The sequence below is a fragment of the Clavelina lepadiformis genome, chromosome 4, assembly GCF_947623445.1.
Source record: "Clavelina lepadiformis chromosome 4, kaClaLepa1.1, whole genome shotgun sequence".
In the NCBI taxonomy this organism is placed as follows: domain Eukaryota; kingdom Metazoa; phylum Chordata; class Ascidiacea; order Aplousobranchia; family Clavelinidae; genus Clavelina; species Clavelina lepadiformis.
In genome coordinates, this window is record NC_135243.1 from 18,403,834 (window position 1) to 18,416,388 (window position 12,555).

Consider the following 12,555-nt stretch of genomic DNA (forward strand, 5'->3'; position numbering starts at 1 on the left):
AAATTCAAAAACGCAAACAGTTGCTATAAATTTAATTTAAATATACAGCATGACTAAAATGCTTACAACACCCGGTATTCCCAGGCGGTCACCCATCCAAGTTCTAACCGTGCCCGACGTTGCTTAACTTCCGAGATCGAACGAGATCGGGTCTACTCAACCTGGTATGGTCGTAGGCAGTTTCAAAAGAAAGAAAATGGCCTTTTCAATTATAATTCGATTGCATAGGAAATTCAAAAACGCAAACAGTTGCTATAAATTTCATTGAAATATACAGCATGACTAAAATGCTTGCAACACCCGGTATTCCCAGGCGGTCACCCATCCAAGTACTAACCGGGCCCGAGGTTGCTTAACTTCCGAGATCGAACGAGATCGGGTCTACTCAACCTGGTATGGTCGTAGGCAGTTTCAAAAGAAAGAAAATGGCGTTTTCAATTATAATTCGATTGCATAGGAAATTCAAAAACGCAAACAGTTGCTATAAATTTCATTCAAATATACAGCATGACTAAAATGCTTACAACACCCGGTATTCCCAGGCGGTCACCCATCCAAGTACTAACCGGGCCAGAGGTTGCTTAACTTCCGAGATCGAACGAGATCGGGTCTACTCAACCTGGTATGGTCGTAGGCGGTTTCAAAAGAAAGAAAATGGCCTTTTCAATTATAATTCGATTGCATAGGAAATTCAAAAACGCAAACAGTTGCTATAAATTTCATTCAAATATACAGCATGACTAAAATGCTTACATTACCCGGTATTCCCAGGCGGTCACCCATCCAAGTACTAACCGGGCCCGAGGTTGCTTAACTTCCGAGATCGAACGAGATCGGGTCTACTCAACCTGGTATGGTCGTAGGCGATTTCAAAAGAAAGAAAATGGCCTTTTCAATTATAATTCGATTGCATAGGAAATTCAAAAACGCAAACAGTTGCTATAACTTTCATTGAAATATACAGCATGACTAAAATGCTTACAACACCCGGTATTCCCAGGCGGTCACCCATCCAAGTACTAACCGGGCCCGAGGTTGCTTAACTTCCGAGATCGAACGAGATCGGGTCTACTCAACCTGGTATGGTCGTAGGCGATTTCAAAAGAAAGAAAATGGCCTTTTCAATTATAATTCGATTGCATAGGAAATTCAAAAACGCAAACAATTGCTATAAATTTCATTGAAGTATACAGCATGACTAAAATGCTTACAACACCCAGTATTCCCAGGCGGTCACCCATCCAAGTACTAACCGGGCCCGAGGTTGCTTAACTTCCGAGATCGAACGAGATCGGGTCTACTCAAACTGGTATGGTCGTAGGCGATTTCAAAAGAAAGAAAATGGCCTTTTCAATTATAATTCGATTGCATAGGAAATTCAAAAACGCAAACAGTTGCTATAAATTTCATTGAAATATACAGCATGACTAAAATGCTTACAACACCCGGTATTCCCAGGCGGTCACCCAACCAAGTACTAACCGGGCCCGAGGTTGCTTAACTTCCGAGATCGAACGAGATCGGGTCTACTCAACCTGGTATGGTCGTAGGCAGTTTCAAAAGAAAGAAAATGGCCTTTTCAATTATAATTCGATTGCATAGGAAATTCAAAAACGCAAACAGTTGCTATAAATTTCATTGAATTATACAGCATGACTAAAATGCTTACAACAACCGGTATTCCCAGGCGGTCACCCATCCAAGTACAAACCGGGCCCGAGGTTGCTTAACTTCCGTGATCGAACGAGATCGGGTCTACTCAACCTGGTATGGTCGTAGGCGATTTCAAAAGAAAGAAAATGGCCTTTTCAATTATAATTCGATTGCATAGGAAATTCAAAAACGCAAACAGTTGCTATAAATTTCATTCAAATATACAGCATGACTAAAATGCTTACATTACCCGGTATTCCCAGGCGGTCACCCATCCAAGTACTAACCGGGCCCGAGGTTGCTTAACTTCCGAGATCGAACGAGATCGGGTCTACTCAACCTGGTATGGTCGTAGGCGGTTTCAAAAGAAAGAAAATGGCCTTTTCAATTATAATTCGATTGCTCAGGAAATTCAAAAACGCAAACAGTTGCTATAAATTTCATTCAAATATACAGCATGACTAAAATGCTTACATTACCCGGTATTCCCAGGCGGTCACCCATCCAAGTACTAACCGGGCCCGAGGTTGCTTAACTTCCGAGATCGAACGAGATCGGGTCTACTCAACCTGGTATGGTCGTAGGCGATTTCAAAAGAAAGAAAATGGCCTTTTCAATTATAATTCGATTGCATAGGAAATTCAAAAACGCAAACAGTTGCTATAACTTTCATTGAAATATACAGCATGACTAAAATGCTTACAACACCCGGTATTCCCAGGCGGTCACCCATCCAAGTACTAACCGGGCCCGAGGTTGCTTAACTTCCGAGATCGAACGAGATCGGGTCTACTCAACCTGGTATGGTCGTAGGCGGTTTCAAAAGAAAGAAAATGGCCTTTTCAATTATAATTCGATTGCTCAGGAAATTCAAAAACGCAAACAGTTGCTATAAATTTCATTGAAATATACAGCATGACTAAAATGCTTACATTACCCGGTATTCCCAGGCGGTCACCCATCCAAGTACTAACCGGGCCCGAGGTTGCTTAACTTCTTTTTTTTTTTTTTTTTTTTTTTTTTTAACCCTTTCATGGGTTTTTACACGACAATACACGATCAATACACTAAAACAATATTCGATATGCAATACACTTATGTACATAAATACTTCTTTTGATACTGTCACAATCGAAATTAATTTGAGCACATACTATTCCAAAGGGTTTGCGTTACTGAGTTGTGAACACTTGTCTGGCGACTTTTCTCTGCGCTATTGCGCGCTTTTGACATGGCTTTTATTCTGTTTATCACCTCTTGATAGAGAAACGGTTCTTGTTCGAAAATCACTTTGTTCCTAGATAGCCATATGCAGTACCTTGAAATGCTTAACAATAATATTGTTGCATTTAAATTGGTTTCGCAAACACAAAGTTGTTTTAGTGAACTCAAGTCCAAGGCAATACACATTTGTGGAGAAACTTTCGGCATCAAAACACCACTGATGTTAAATATTATCACGTTTACATAATCCCATATGGGTTGTATACATACACAATCGTAAAACAAATGATATACATCTTCATCATGAAGGTCACATAATGGGCATCTTGATGTTTTTTGTATACGTGCTATGCGCTCATTAATACATAAGGGTAGCACATTCCATACCATCTTGTAACCAAAAGTTTTTAAATAATTTGGTAGTACCTTATTGTGAATGCCAGTCCACATGTTTTGCATATTTATGGAGAACATAGATACTAGTACTTGTGCATTTCTCTCGTTTACAATTCTCCTGTAAATTTGTTTGGTTGTCTTTTCAGCAATTTCATCTATGGTAATGCTGTAACGTTTCAGGATATCAACTACGTTGCTATAATATGACGTGGGTTGTGTAGCATGCAGCACAGAATTATTTACAGGCATTGCCAGCATATTACACAAAGTAAAGCCAATGTAATATTCAAGGAAATACAGCGGTAAGTGTATGCTGTTATTTTGCTTTCGATCGTTGTAATATTTCTTAACAACTTTTAACTTCAAGATATCTAAATACAGTGGGATGTCAATAAAGTCGTATCCACCGTTTTCCCTGGTTTTACTTATCGTTTCCATGTTTAATCTTGCACCAGTGCTAAAACATAATTTTCAACAATTTTGCGTACATTTCGGCGCTGCTGAAGCGCAAGATCATACACTCTAGAACCATACACAAAAATGGGCAATAATAGTGTTTTTACAATTAGCGATTTTCCATCATACGTCGATCTAAATTTTGAGAAATTCGATACCTTCAAACGCATGCTACGCACCTTGTTTTCGAGCCAGTCAGTAATTGCCTGAGGTTTACCATAAGGAACGTTCAAAACATTTATCGAATCGACCCAGGAAAGCGTGGGAAGCTGAGAGTTTTTGCTTTGCTTCCTACCTAGTTTCAAAGCCGTTACTTTACTGAAGTTCACTTTTATTCCCGTCGCTGTAAGGTATTCACCTAATACAAAAAAGGCTTGTGACACCGATTGTTCATCTTGGAGGACCAAGGTTGTATCATCAGCGTATGCTATAGTTTTCACAACTTTACCGCCTGAAGCTGGTAGATGTAAACCTTGTATAGCTGTATTTTTGTTTAAAGCAATTATAACCGGCTCCATTGCTAACAGGAACAAATACAAACTTAATGGATCTCCTTGTCGTAAACCGCGTTCGACGCGAAAATCTGCCCCTATGTGCCCATTGATCATTACACATGTCTGATTATTTATCAGCGTAGTTGTAATCATTTTCGTAAAAATTTCACCAACCCCGAATTTTTTCAGAATTTCAGCCAAGAATTCATGGTCGACGCAGTCAAAAGCTTTGTAGATGTCAAGAGATACAATGTATCCATCGGTGTTTCGATTTTTAATATATTCAATACAGTCTCTAAGCAGCGCTGTTCCATCGTTTATATCTCTGCCACCCACAGCAAACTGCGTGTCATTGATAAGTTTTGGTACAAAGCTTTTCAATCGTAATGTCATCATTTTGCTAAATATCTTATAATCGACATTCAGTAATGTTATCGGTCGATAATTTTTTATATCAGTCCGTTCGCCTTTCTTAAATATCAGAGTTATCAATCCCCGAGTCAACTCGGCGGGTGGTTGTGATTCAGCAAAAAACTCTTTCGCTACTTCAATCAGCGTGTCGCCTACAAGGCTCCAGAACGTTTTGTAGAATTCTATGCTTAAGCCATCGAGCCCCGGTGTTTTACCATTTTTCATGGATTTAACGGCGAAAAGCATCTCGTCCTTAGTTACTTCTAGATCTAAGGTCTCTGTGGTGTCTCTATCTATTTTTTGTTCAATATCCTGTAGGAACGCGCTTTGTCTCCGTTTGTCAAGTTTTTGTTTCGAGTATAAGGTTTTATAAAAATCAGTCGCAACGTCTAGTTTTTCTTTCGGCGTGTTTGCTTCAATGTTTTGATTTGTGCGCAGCGACTCGATGTAGGTCGCTCTATGATGTTCTTTCAGCTTGCGGTAGAAAAACTTTGTCGGGCGATCTCCGTAGTCAAGTTCATTTGCATGAGCAATTATTCTAATTTTCTTTCGTTGTTCTTTGTGGATAGTAATTAGTTCGGCTTTTGTTTTGCGAAACTCTGTCATGACTTTTTTGCCTTCATTTAAGTCTTGGCGCAACTCATTGAGGCTTGCGTTTAATTCGTGTTCTCGCTGATTCTTTTTTTGGTGAATTCGCTTCGAGTGTTTCTGCACCAGTTCTCTTATTCGGTACTTTGTATCAATCCACCAATCGAGTTTATTTTTGTAAAGAACTTGCAGACTTTTATAATCATGCCAGCTTTCTTTTAATTCTTGAGTAAGGTCTTCATTTTCGTAAACGGTGACATTGTTTTTCCAGTAGCCATTGCCGTAGTTTCTGGAAATGTTTAATTTGATATCAACGTGAATCGCATCGTGATCACTTACAGCGCAAGGTTCGATGACATTATTAATGTGCGTGAGCTCGTCTGAACCGTAAAAGCGGTCCAGCCTTGAGTGCGCTTCGTTGCCATGCCAAGTAAAATCTTTTCCGTTCGGTCGTGATAATCTATAGAGGTCTTTCAATCCGTAGGTTTCGCACAAATCCTTCAGGGACTTCGACTCATACCGTTTAACTTGGTGAGCCATAAATTTATTGCGATCCTTTAGTCGGTCGTCGACGCAGTTGAAATCCCCCGCCAGCAGTGTTGGTAATTTACTGTGCACATAAGGATATATGCCGTCATAAAACCGATCTTGCGTGTTGCATTCGTTGCCACTTCCGCGTACTGGTGCGTAAACGTTTACAATGTGCATACTTTCGCCAAAAACACTAATATCCGCGGCTAATACTCTCCCAAAGTTGTCAAAATTTACGCTTTTAACCTCTATATGCTTGTTATTTATTAGTATAGCCAGGCCTCTTGATTGCGTGTTTCCTGAATTCCACAGCGCACGCTTACCCCATTCTTTTGTCCACTGTATTTCGTCCCCCGGGCTAGAGTGCGTTTCTTGTAACAAGGCAACGTCAACGTTTTTGGTGCGTAGCAAGTCATAAACGAAGGCGCGTTTGTCTTGCTTTCGCAATCCATTACAATTAAGACTGAGAATACGTAGAAGAAACATAATAACCGATAACGTAAGGTATCTAAAACCGGAAAAAACGAATACAATAATTACTAGTTAAATATAATCTTTAATCCCTTCAATACTCTCACATGTGTATTTATATCCACAATTACAAAAGTATGATTGAGAGGGGCTTATGGCCTTACAAACCACCTCTTCACAGTCACAATGTATAACACACAAATTGCATTCTGTGTTCACACATTTGCCTTGTGTTCTAATAGGGGGTATTAGGTTGTAGCTCTTACATAAACACTCACACAATGAAGCATTACAGGTTGCACATTCAACAAAGTTCTCACCATACTCTGATACATGAGTGTGTGCTTTACAGCAAGATAGGTATTTTAATTCACTTTGACACACATCACAAGGAAAGTCATGCATGTTTCCTTCTGGAATTATCTGTTTAATTCTGTCATTACAGGTATTTATTACTATATAATCTTCAGGGCATTTACTACATTTCCATTTCCTGCACTCATCCAAGATATGTTCTTCATTGTTACATGTTAGACATTTGACTATGTATGTATTATCATTATGGCTAACCTTTGTGCAAGGCTCCTCAGATGCCTCATCTGGAGAGGGTCTTTTCCTGTCACTCCTCCTCTCAGTATTCGTTTCTATTGAGTTGTCTTCATTCATATGTACTTCTGTTAGATTGTTTTCTGTCATGTCAAACCAGTCCCTAGGTTGTTCTTCCCCTTTCTTTGTGGTTGCTGTATCAGGTTCATTGCTGTCATTGTTCTTTCCATCTTCAGTATTGTCCTTGTTTGTGTTCATTATAGAATTTTCATGGTTTTCTTCATTGTGAGTGTGGCCAGGTGATTGGTGTCTAGTGAGAGGGTTTCTATAATAATCCATACCTCTTCTGGGGTTTGGCTGATTGTTCTCTTCCAGTGGGGGGTATTCAGAGTTATTTTTGGCAGGACAGTTGATGTGTTTGTGTCCTGGTTTGTTGCAGTACTGGCATGTTGCCAACTGTCCATGGTATTTGACTAGTAGTTCTTCCCCAAGAATATTTAAATAGCTTGGTATTGGTGTTTGATCCAGTTCATCTTTAGCCATTTCCATAATATAAACACCACTGAACAAAGCCTTTGCATCTTTTTTTGGGAAACATTTAATGATTTTACCATGATTTTCTTCTAAGAATGATTTCAAGGCTTCAATAGGAAATGGTGTAGGAATCCAAGATATATGAACATATACCTTATCCGTTTCATACAGCTTTAGGTACCGAATTTCTTCAAGATTAAGAAGTTTTTTATGTAAATCCAGAACATGCTCTCTCGACTTGCAGGTAATATCGATATTGCCACCTTTCTTCTCCACTAGGCCAACGAGTAATTTTAAAGAAAAGTTAATCTTTTCAAAAATTTTCCAAAGGTCTTCCCTTTTGGTACCATAAGATACTCTAAACGTTAGGCAATTTGGCCTTGCATACTCCATAGGTCTTAACTTCTTCTTAACTTTGTCCGAATAAGAAACGGGTTTACTTTCTGCCATAACTTTCGATCATTCAGAGCACTCAAGTGCAAATATTTAACAATATAAGCCGGCGAAATGGGTGGCTAACACAAAATATTCAACCAGATTTCCAGAAGGTTGCTTAACTTCCGAGATCGAACGAGATCCAACCTTCTAATCTGGAGTCAGACGCGCTACCGTTGCGCCACGGAGTCCTGGATACATCACTTTCAACTTTCATTGAAATATACAGCATGACTAAAATGCTTACAACACCCGGTATTCCCAGGCGGTCACCCATCCAAGTACTAACCGGGCCCGAGGTTGCTTAACTTCCGAGATCGAACGAGATCGGGTCTACTCAACCTGGTATGGTCGTAGGCGATTTCAAAAGAAAGAAAATGGCCTTTTCAATTATAATTCGATTGCATAGGAAATTCAAAAACGCAAACAATTGCTATAAATTTCATTGAAGTATACAGCATGACTAAAATGCTTACAACACCCGGTATTCCCAGGCGGTCACCCATCCAAGTACTAACCGGACCCGAGGTTGCTTAACTTCCGAGATCGAACGATATCGGGTCTACTCAAACTGGTATGGTCGTAGGCGATTTCAAAAGAAAGAAAATGGCCTTTTCAATTATAATTCGATTGCATAGGAAATTCAAAATGGCAAACAGTTGCTATAAATTTCATTGAAATATACAGCATGACTAAAATGCTTACAACACCCGGTATTCCCAGGCGATCACCCATCCAAGTACTAACCGGGCCCGAGGTTGCTTAACTTCCGAGATCGAACGAGATCGGGTCTACTCAACCTGGTATGGTCGTAGGCGATTTCAAAGGAAAGGAAATGGCCTTTTCAATTATAATTCGATTGCATAGGAAATTCAAAAACGCAAATAAATGCTATAAATTTCATTGAAGTATACAGCATGACTAAAATGCTTACAACACCAGGTATTCCCAGGCGGTCACCCATCCAAGTACTAACCGGGCCCGAGGTTGCTTAACTTCCGAGATCGAACGAGATCGGGTCTACTCAACCTGGTATGGTTTTAGGCGGTTTCAAAAGAAAGAAAATGGCCTTTTCAATTATAATTCGATTGCATAGGTAATTCAAAAACGCAAACAGTTGCAATAAATTTAATTGAAATATACAGCATGACTAAAATGCTTACAACACCCGGTATTCCCAGGCGGTCACCCATCCAAGTACTAACCGGGCCCGAGGTTGCTTAACATCCGAGATCGAACGAGATCGGGTCTACTTAACCTGGTATGGTCGTAGGCGTTTTCAAAAGAAAGAAAATGGCCTTTTCAATTATAATTCGATTGCATAGGAAATTCAAAAACGCAAACAGTTGCTATAAATTTCATTGAAATATACAGCATGACTAAAATGCTTACAACACCCGGTATTCCCAGGCGGTCACCCATCCAAGTACTAACCGGGCCCGAGGTTGCTTAACTTCCGAGATCGAACGAGATCGGGTCTACTCAACCTGGTATGGTCGTAGGCGATTTCAAAGGAAAGGAAATGGCCTTTTCAATTATAATTCGATTGCATAGGAAATTCAAAAACGCAAATAATTGCTATAAATTTCATTGAAGTATACAGCATGACTAAAATGCTTACAACACCAGGTATTCCCAGGCGGTCACCCATCCAAGTACTAACCGGGCCCGAGGTTGCTTAACTTCCGAGATCGAACGAGATCGGGTCTACTCAACCTGGTATGGTTTTAGGCGGTTTCAAAAGAAAGAAAATGGCCTTTTCAATTATAATTCGATTGCATAGGTAATTCAAAAACGCAAACAGTTGCAATAAATTTAATTGAAATATACAGCATGACTAAAATGCTTACAACACCCGGTATTCCCAGGCGGTCACCCATCCAAGTACTAACCGGGCCCGAGGTTGCTTAACATCCGAGATCGAACGAGATCGGGTCTACTTAACCTGGTATGGTCGTAGGCGTTTTCAAAAGAAAGAAAATGGCCTTTTCAATTATAATTCGATTGCATAGGAAATTCAAAAACGCAAACAGTTGCTAGAAATTTGATTGAAATATACAGCATGACTAAAATGCTTACAACACCCGGTATTCCCAGGCGGTCACCCATCCAAGTACTAACCGGGCCCGAGGTTGCTTAACTTCCGAGATCGAACGAGATCGGGTCTACTCAACCTGGTATGGTCGTAGGCGATTTCAAAAGAAAGAAAATGGCCTTTTCAATTATAATTCGATTGCATAGGAAATTCAAAAACGCAAACAGTTGCTATAAATTTCATTCAAATATACAGCATGACTAAAATGCTTTCATTACCCGGTATTCCCAGGCGGTCACCCATCCAAGTACTAACCGGGCCCGAGGTTGCTTAACTTCCGAGATCGAACGAGATCGGGTCTACTCAACCTGGTATGGTCGTAGGCGATTTCAAAAGAAAGAAAATGGCCTTTTCTATTATAATTCGATTGCATAGGAAATTCAAAAACGCAACCAGTTGCTATAAATTTAATTTAAATATACAGCATGACTAAAATGCTTACAACACCCGGTATTCCCAGGCGGTCACCCATCCAAGTTCTAACCGTGCCCGAGGTTGCTTAACTTCCGAGATCGAACGAGATCGGGTCTACTCAACCTGGTATGGTCGTAGGCGATTTCAAAAGAAAGAAAATGGCCTTTTTAATTATAATTCGATTGCATAGGAAATTCAAAAACGCAAACAGTTTCTATAACTTTCATTGAAATATACAGCATGACTAAAATGCTTACAACACCCGGTGATCCCAGGCGGTCACCCATCCAAGTACTAACCGGGCCCGAGGTTGCTTAACTTTCGAGATCGAACGAGATCGGGTCTACTCAACCTGGTATGGTCGTAGGCAATTTCAAAAGAAAGAAAATGGCCGTTTCAATTATAATTCGATTGCATAGGAAATTCAAAAACGCAAACAATTGCTATAAATTTCATTGAAGTATACAGCAAGACTAAAATGCTTACAACACCCAGTAAGTTATTCCCAGGCGGTCACCCATCCAAGTACTAACCGGGCCCGAGGTTGCTTAACTTCCGAGATCGAACGAGATCGGGTCTACTCAACCTGGTTCGGTCGTAGGCGATTTCAAAAGAAAGAAAATGGCCTTTTCAATTATAATTCGATTGCATAGGAAATTCAAAATGGCAAACAATTGCTATAAATTTCATTGAAATATACAGCATGACTAAAATGCTTACAACACCCGGTATTCCCAGGCGGTCACCCATCCAAGTACTAACCGGGCCCGAGGTTGCTTAACTTCCGAGATCGAACGAGATCGGGTCTACTCAACCTGGTATGGTCTTAAGCGGTTTCAAAAGAAAGAAAATGGCCTTTTCAATTATAATTCGATTGCATAGGAAATTCAAAAACGCAAACAGTTGCTATAAATTTCTTTCAAATATACAGCATGACTAAAATGCTTACAACACCCGGTATTCCCAGGCGGTCACCCATCCAAGTACTAACCGGGCCCGAGGTTGCTTAACTTCCGAGATCGAACGAGATCGGGTCTACTCAACCTGGTATGGTCGTAGGCGATTTCAAAAGAAAGAAATCGGCCTTTTCATATATAATTCGATTGCATAGGAAATTCAAAAACGCAAACAATTGCTATAAATTTCATTGAAGTATACAGCATGACTAAAATGCTTACAACACCCAGTATTCCCAGGCGGTCACCCATCCAAGTACTAACCGGGCACGAGGTTGCTTAACTTCCGAGATCGAACGAGATCGGGTCTACTCAACCTGGTATGGTCGTAGGCGATTTCAAAAGAAAGAAAATGGCCTTTTCAATTATAATTCGATTGCATAGGAAATTCAAAAACGCAAACAATTGTTATAACTTTCATTGAAGTATACAGCATGACTAAAATGCTTACAACACCCGGTATTCCCAGGCGGTCACCCATCCAAGTACTAACCGGGCCCGAGGCTGCTTAACTTCCGAGATCGAACGAGATCGGGTCTACTCAACCTGGTATGGTCGTAGGCGATTTCAAAAGAAAGAAAATGGCTTTTTCAATTATAATTCGATTGCATAGGAAATTCAAAAACGCAAACAATTGCTATAAATTTCATTGAAGTATACAGCATGACTAAAATGCTTACAACACCCGGTATTCCCAGGCGGTCACCCATCCAAGTACTAACCGGGCCCGAGGTTGCTTAACTTCCGAGATCGAACGAGATCGGGTCTACTCAACCTGGTATGGTCGTAGGCGATTTCAAAAGAAAGAAAATGGCCTTTTCAATTATAATTCGATTGCATAGGAAATTCAAAAACGCAAACAGTTGTTATAAATTTCATTGAAATATACAGCATGACTAAAATGCTTACAACACCCGGTATTCCCAGGCGGTCACCCATCCAAGTACTAACCGGGCCCGAGGTTGCTTAACTTCCGAGATCGAACGAGATCGGGTCTACTCAACCTGGTATGGTCGTAGGCGATTTCAAAAGAAAGAAAATGGCCTTTTCAATTATAATTCGATTGCATAGGAAATTGAAAATGGCAAACAATTGCTATAAATTTCATTGAAATATACAGCATGACTAAAATGCTTACAACACCCGGTATTCCCAGGCGGTCACCCATCCAAGTACTAACCGGGCCCGAGGTTGCTTAACTTCCGATATCGAACGAGATCGGGTCTACTCAACCTGGTATGGTCGTAGGCGATTTCAAAAGAAAGAAAATGGCCTTTTCAATTATAATTCGATTGCATAGGAAATTCAAAAACGCAAACAGTTGCTATAAATTTCATTGAAATATACAGCA

General features: G+C 40.1%; 1 protein-coding gene, 25 non-coding genes and 6 pseudogenes across 26 annotated transcripts; all 32 read right to left on the bottom strand.

Annotated features, from left to right (window-relative positions):
- Positions 1-59: 59 nt before the first annotated feature.
- LOC143456610 (5S ribosomal RNA) lies at positions 60-178 on the bottom strand (annotated as a pseudogene).
- Positions 179-288: 110 nt separating this feature from the next.
- On the bottom strand, positions 289-407 carry LOC143454034 (5S ribosomal RNA). Its single transcript, XR_013115678.1, has one exon. It is a non-coding gene; the product is annotated as a 5S ribosomal RNA (ribosomal RNA).
- A 110-nt stretch (positions 408-517) lies between these two features.
- Positions 518-636, bottom strand: LOC143454445 (5S ribosomal RNA). The gene has a single exon (XR_013116068.1). It is a non-coding gene; the product is annotated as a 5S ribosomal RNA (ribosomal RNA).
- Positions 637-746: 110 nt separating this feature from the next.
- LOC143454679 (5S ribosomal RNA) lies at positions 747-865 on the bottom strand. The gene has a single exon (XR_013116289.1). It is a non-coding gene; the product is annotated as a 5S ribosomal RNA (ribosomal RNA).
- Positions 866-975: 110 nt separating this feature from the next.
- LOC143455908 (5S ribosomal RNA) lies at positions 976-1,094 on the bottom strand. Its single transcript, XR_013117002.1, has one exon. It is a non-coding gene; the product is annotated as a 5S ribosomal RNA (ribosomal RNA).
- Positions 1,095-1,204: 110 nt separating this feature from the next.
- Positions 1,205-1,323, bottom strand: LOC143454595 (5S ribosomal RNA). The gene has a single exon (XR_013116210.1). It is a non-coding gene; the product is annotated as a 5S ribosomal RNA (ribosomal RNA).
- A 110-nt stretch (positions 1,324-1,433) lies between these two features.
- On the bottom strand, positions 1,434-1,552 carry LOC143453566 (5S ribosomal RNA). The gene has a single exon (XR_013115227.1). It is a non-coding gene; the product is annotated as a 5S ribosomal RNA (ribosomal RNA).
- A 110-nt stretch (positions 1,553-1,662) lies between these two features.
- On the bottom strand, positions 1,663-1,781 carry LOC143455728 (5S ribosomal RNA; annotated as a pseudogene).
- A 110-nt stretch (positions 1,782-1,891) lies between these two features.
- Positions 1,892-2,010, bottom strand: LOC143454680 (5S ribosomal RNA). Its single transcript, XR_013116290.1, has one exon. It is a non-coding gene; the product is annotated as a 5S ribosomal RNA (ribosomal RNA).
- A 110-nt stretch (positions 2,011-2,120) lies between these two features.
- Positions 2,121-2,239, bottom strand: LOC143454681 (5S ribosomal RNA). Its single transcript, XR_013116291.1, has one exon. It is a non-coding gene; the product is annotated as a 5S ribosomal RNA (ribosomal RNA).
- Positions 2,240-2,349: 110 nt separating this feature from the next.
- Positions 2,350-2,468, bottom strand: LOC143455919 (5S ribosomal RNA). The gene has a single exon (XR_013117003.1). It is a non-coding gene; the product is annotated as a 5S ribosomal RNA (ribosomal RNA).
- Positions 2,469-2,705: 237 nt separating this feature from the next.
- On the bottom strand, positions 2,706-7,452 carry LOC143452510 (uncharacterized). The gene is made up of 2 exons (XM_076953511.1): positions 6,795-7,452; positions 2,706-2,980 (listed from the first exon to the last, which is right to left on the bottom strand). Exons 1-2 carry the CDS (start codon positions 7,317-7,319, stop codon positions 2,951-2,953), a joined length of 555 nt encoding a protein of 184 aa, XP_076809626.1. The 5' UTR covers positions 7,320-7,452; the 3' UTR covers positions 2,706-2,950.
- Positions 7,453-7,979: 527 nt separating this feature from the next.
- On the bottom strand, positions 7,980-8,098 carry LOC143455930 (5S ribosomal RNA). Its single transcript, XR_013117004.1, has one exon. It is a non-coding gene; the product is annotated as a 5S ribosomal RNA (ribosomal RNA).
- Positions 8,099-8,208: 110 nt separating this feature from the next.
- LOC143455901 (5S ribosomal RNA) lies at positions 8,209-8,327 on the bottom strand (annotated as a pseudogene).
- A 110-nt stretch (positions 8,328-8,437) lies between these two features.
- On the bottom strand, positions 8,438-8,556 carry LOC143453822 (5S ribosomal RNA). The gene has a single exon (XR_013115473.1). It is a non-coding gene; the product is annotated as a 5S ribosomal RNA (ribosomal RNA).
- A 110-nt stretch (positions 8,557-8,666) lies between these two features.
- On the bottom strand, positions 8,667-8,785 carry LOC143454277 (5S ribosomal RNA). The gene has a single exon (XR_013115909.1). It is a non-coding gene; the product is annotated as a 5S ribosomal RNA (ribosomal RNA).
- Positions 8,786-8,895: 110 nt separating this feature from the next.
- Positions 8,896-9,014, bottom strand: LOC143454801 (5S ribosomal RNA). The gene has a single exon (XR_013116408.1). It is a non-coding gene; the product is annotated as a 5S ribosomal RNA (ribosomal RNA).
- A 110-nt stretch (positions 9,015-9,124) lies between these two features.
- On the bottom strand, positions 9,125-9,243 carry LOC143455942 (5S ribosomal RNA). The gene has a single exon (XR_013117005.1). It is a non-coding gene; the product is annotated as a 5S ribosomal RNA (ribosomal RNA).
- A 110-nt stretch (positions 9,244-9,353) lies between these two features.
- Positions 9,354-9,472, bottom strand: LOC143454278 (5S ribosomal RNA). The gene has a single exon (XR_013115910.1). It is a non-coding gene; the product is annotated as a 5S ribosomal RNA (ribosomal RNA).
- A 110-nt stretch (positions 9,473-9,582) lies between these two features.
- Positions 9,583-9,701, bottom strand: LOC143454802 (5S ribosomal RNA). Its single transcript, XR_013116409.1, has one exon. It is a non-coding gene; the product is annotated as a 5S ribosomal RNA (ribosomal RNA).
- Positions 9,702-9,811: 110 nt separating this feature from the next.
- Positions 9,812-9,930, bottom strand: LOC143455953 (5S ribosomal RNA). The gene has a single exon (XR_013117006.1). It is a non-coding gene; the product is annotated as a 5S ribosomal RNA (ribosomal RNA).
- A 110-nt stretch (positions 9,931-10,040) lies between these two features.
- Positions 10,041-10,159, bottom strand: LOC143455494 (5S ribosomal RNA; annotated as a pseudogene).
- A 110-nt stretch (positions 10,160-10,269) lies between these two features.
- Positions 10,270-10,388, bottom strand: LOC143455676 (5S ribosomal RNA; annotated as a pseudogene).
- A 110-nt stretch (positions 10,389-10,498) lies between these two features.
- LOC143455208 (5S ribosomal RNA) lies at positions 10,499-10,617 on the bottom strand. Its single transcript, XR_013116796.1, has one exon. It is a non-coding gene; the product is annotated as a 5S ribosomal RNA (ribosomal RNA).
- Positions 10,618-10,727: 110 nt separating this feature from the next.
- LOC143456471 (5S ribosomal RNA) lies at positions 10,728-10,851 on the bottom strand (annotated as a pseudogene).
- Positions 10,852-10,961: 110 nt separating this feature from the next.
- Positions 10,962-11,080, bottom strand: LOC143453613 (5S ribosomal RNA). The gene has a single exon (XR_013115273.1). It is a non-coding gene; the product is annotated as a 5S ribosomal RNA (ribosomal RNA).
- A 110-nt stretch (positions 11,081-11,190) lies between these two features.
- Positions 11,191-11,309, bottom strand: LOC143455966 (5S ribosomal RNA). Its single transcript, XR_013117008.1, has one exon. It is a non-coding gene; the product is annotated as a 5S ribosomal RNA (ribosomal RNA).
- Positions 11,310-11,419: 110 nt separating this feature from the next.
- Positions 11,420-11,538, bottom strand: LOC143455055 (5S ribosomal RNA). Its single transcript, XR_013116652.1, has one exon. It is a non-coding gene; the product is annotated as a 5S ribosomal RNA (ribosomal RNA).
- Positions 11,539-11,648: 110 nt separating this feature from the next.
- On the bottom strand, positions 11,649-11,767 carry LOC143458008 (5S ribosomal RNA). The gene has a single exon (XR_013117649.1). It is a non-coding gene; the product is annotated as a 5S ribosomal RNA (ribosomal RNA).
- A 110-nt stretch (positions 11,768-11,877) lies between these two features.
- LOC143455977 (5S ribosomal RNA) lies at positions 11,878-11,996 on the bottom strand. The gene has a single exon (XR_013117009.1). It is a non-coding gene; the product is annotated as a 5S ribosomal RNA (ribosomal RNA).
- A 110-nt stretch (positions 11,997-12,106) lies between these two features.
- On the bottom strand, positions 12,107-12,225 carry LOC143455989 (5S ribosomal RNA). Its single transcript, XR_013117010.1, has one exon. It is a non-coding gene; the product is annotated as a 5S ribosomal RNA (ribosomal RNA).
- A 110-nt stretch (positions 12,226-12,335) lies between these two features.
- Positions 12,336-12,454, bottom strand: LOC143454120 (5S ribosomal RNA). Its single transcript, XR_013115760.1, has one exon. It is a non-coding gene; the product is annotated as a 5S ribosomal RNA (ribosomal RNA).
- Between the last annotated feature and the right edge of the window lie 101 nt (positions 12,455-12,555).

Coding starts and splice junctions, on each gene's coding strand:
- LOC143452510 (XM_076953511.1), bottom strand. CDS start 7,319: ATGGAAATGGCTAAAGATGAACTGGATCAAACACCAATACCAAGCTAT. Junction 2,981..6,794: donor CTGAGGAGCCTTGCACAAAG/GTTAGCCATAAT, acceptor ATTATTGTTAAG/CATTTCAAGGTACTGCATAT.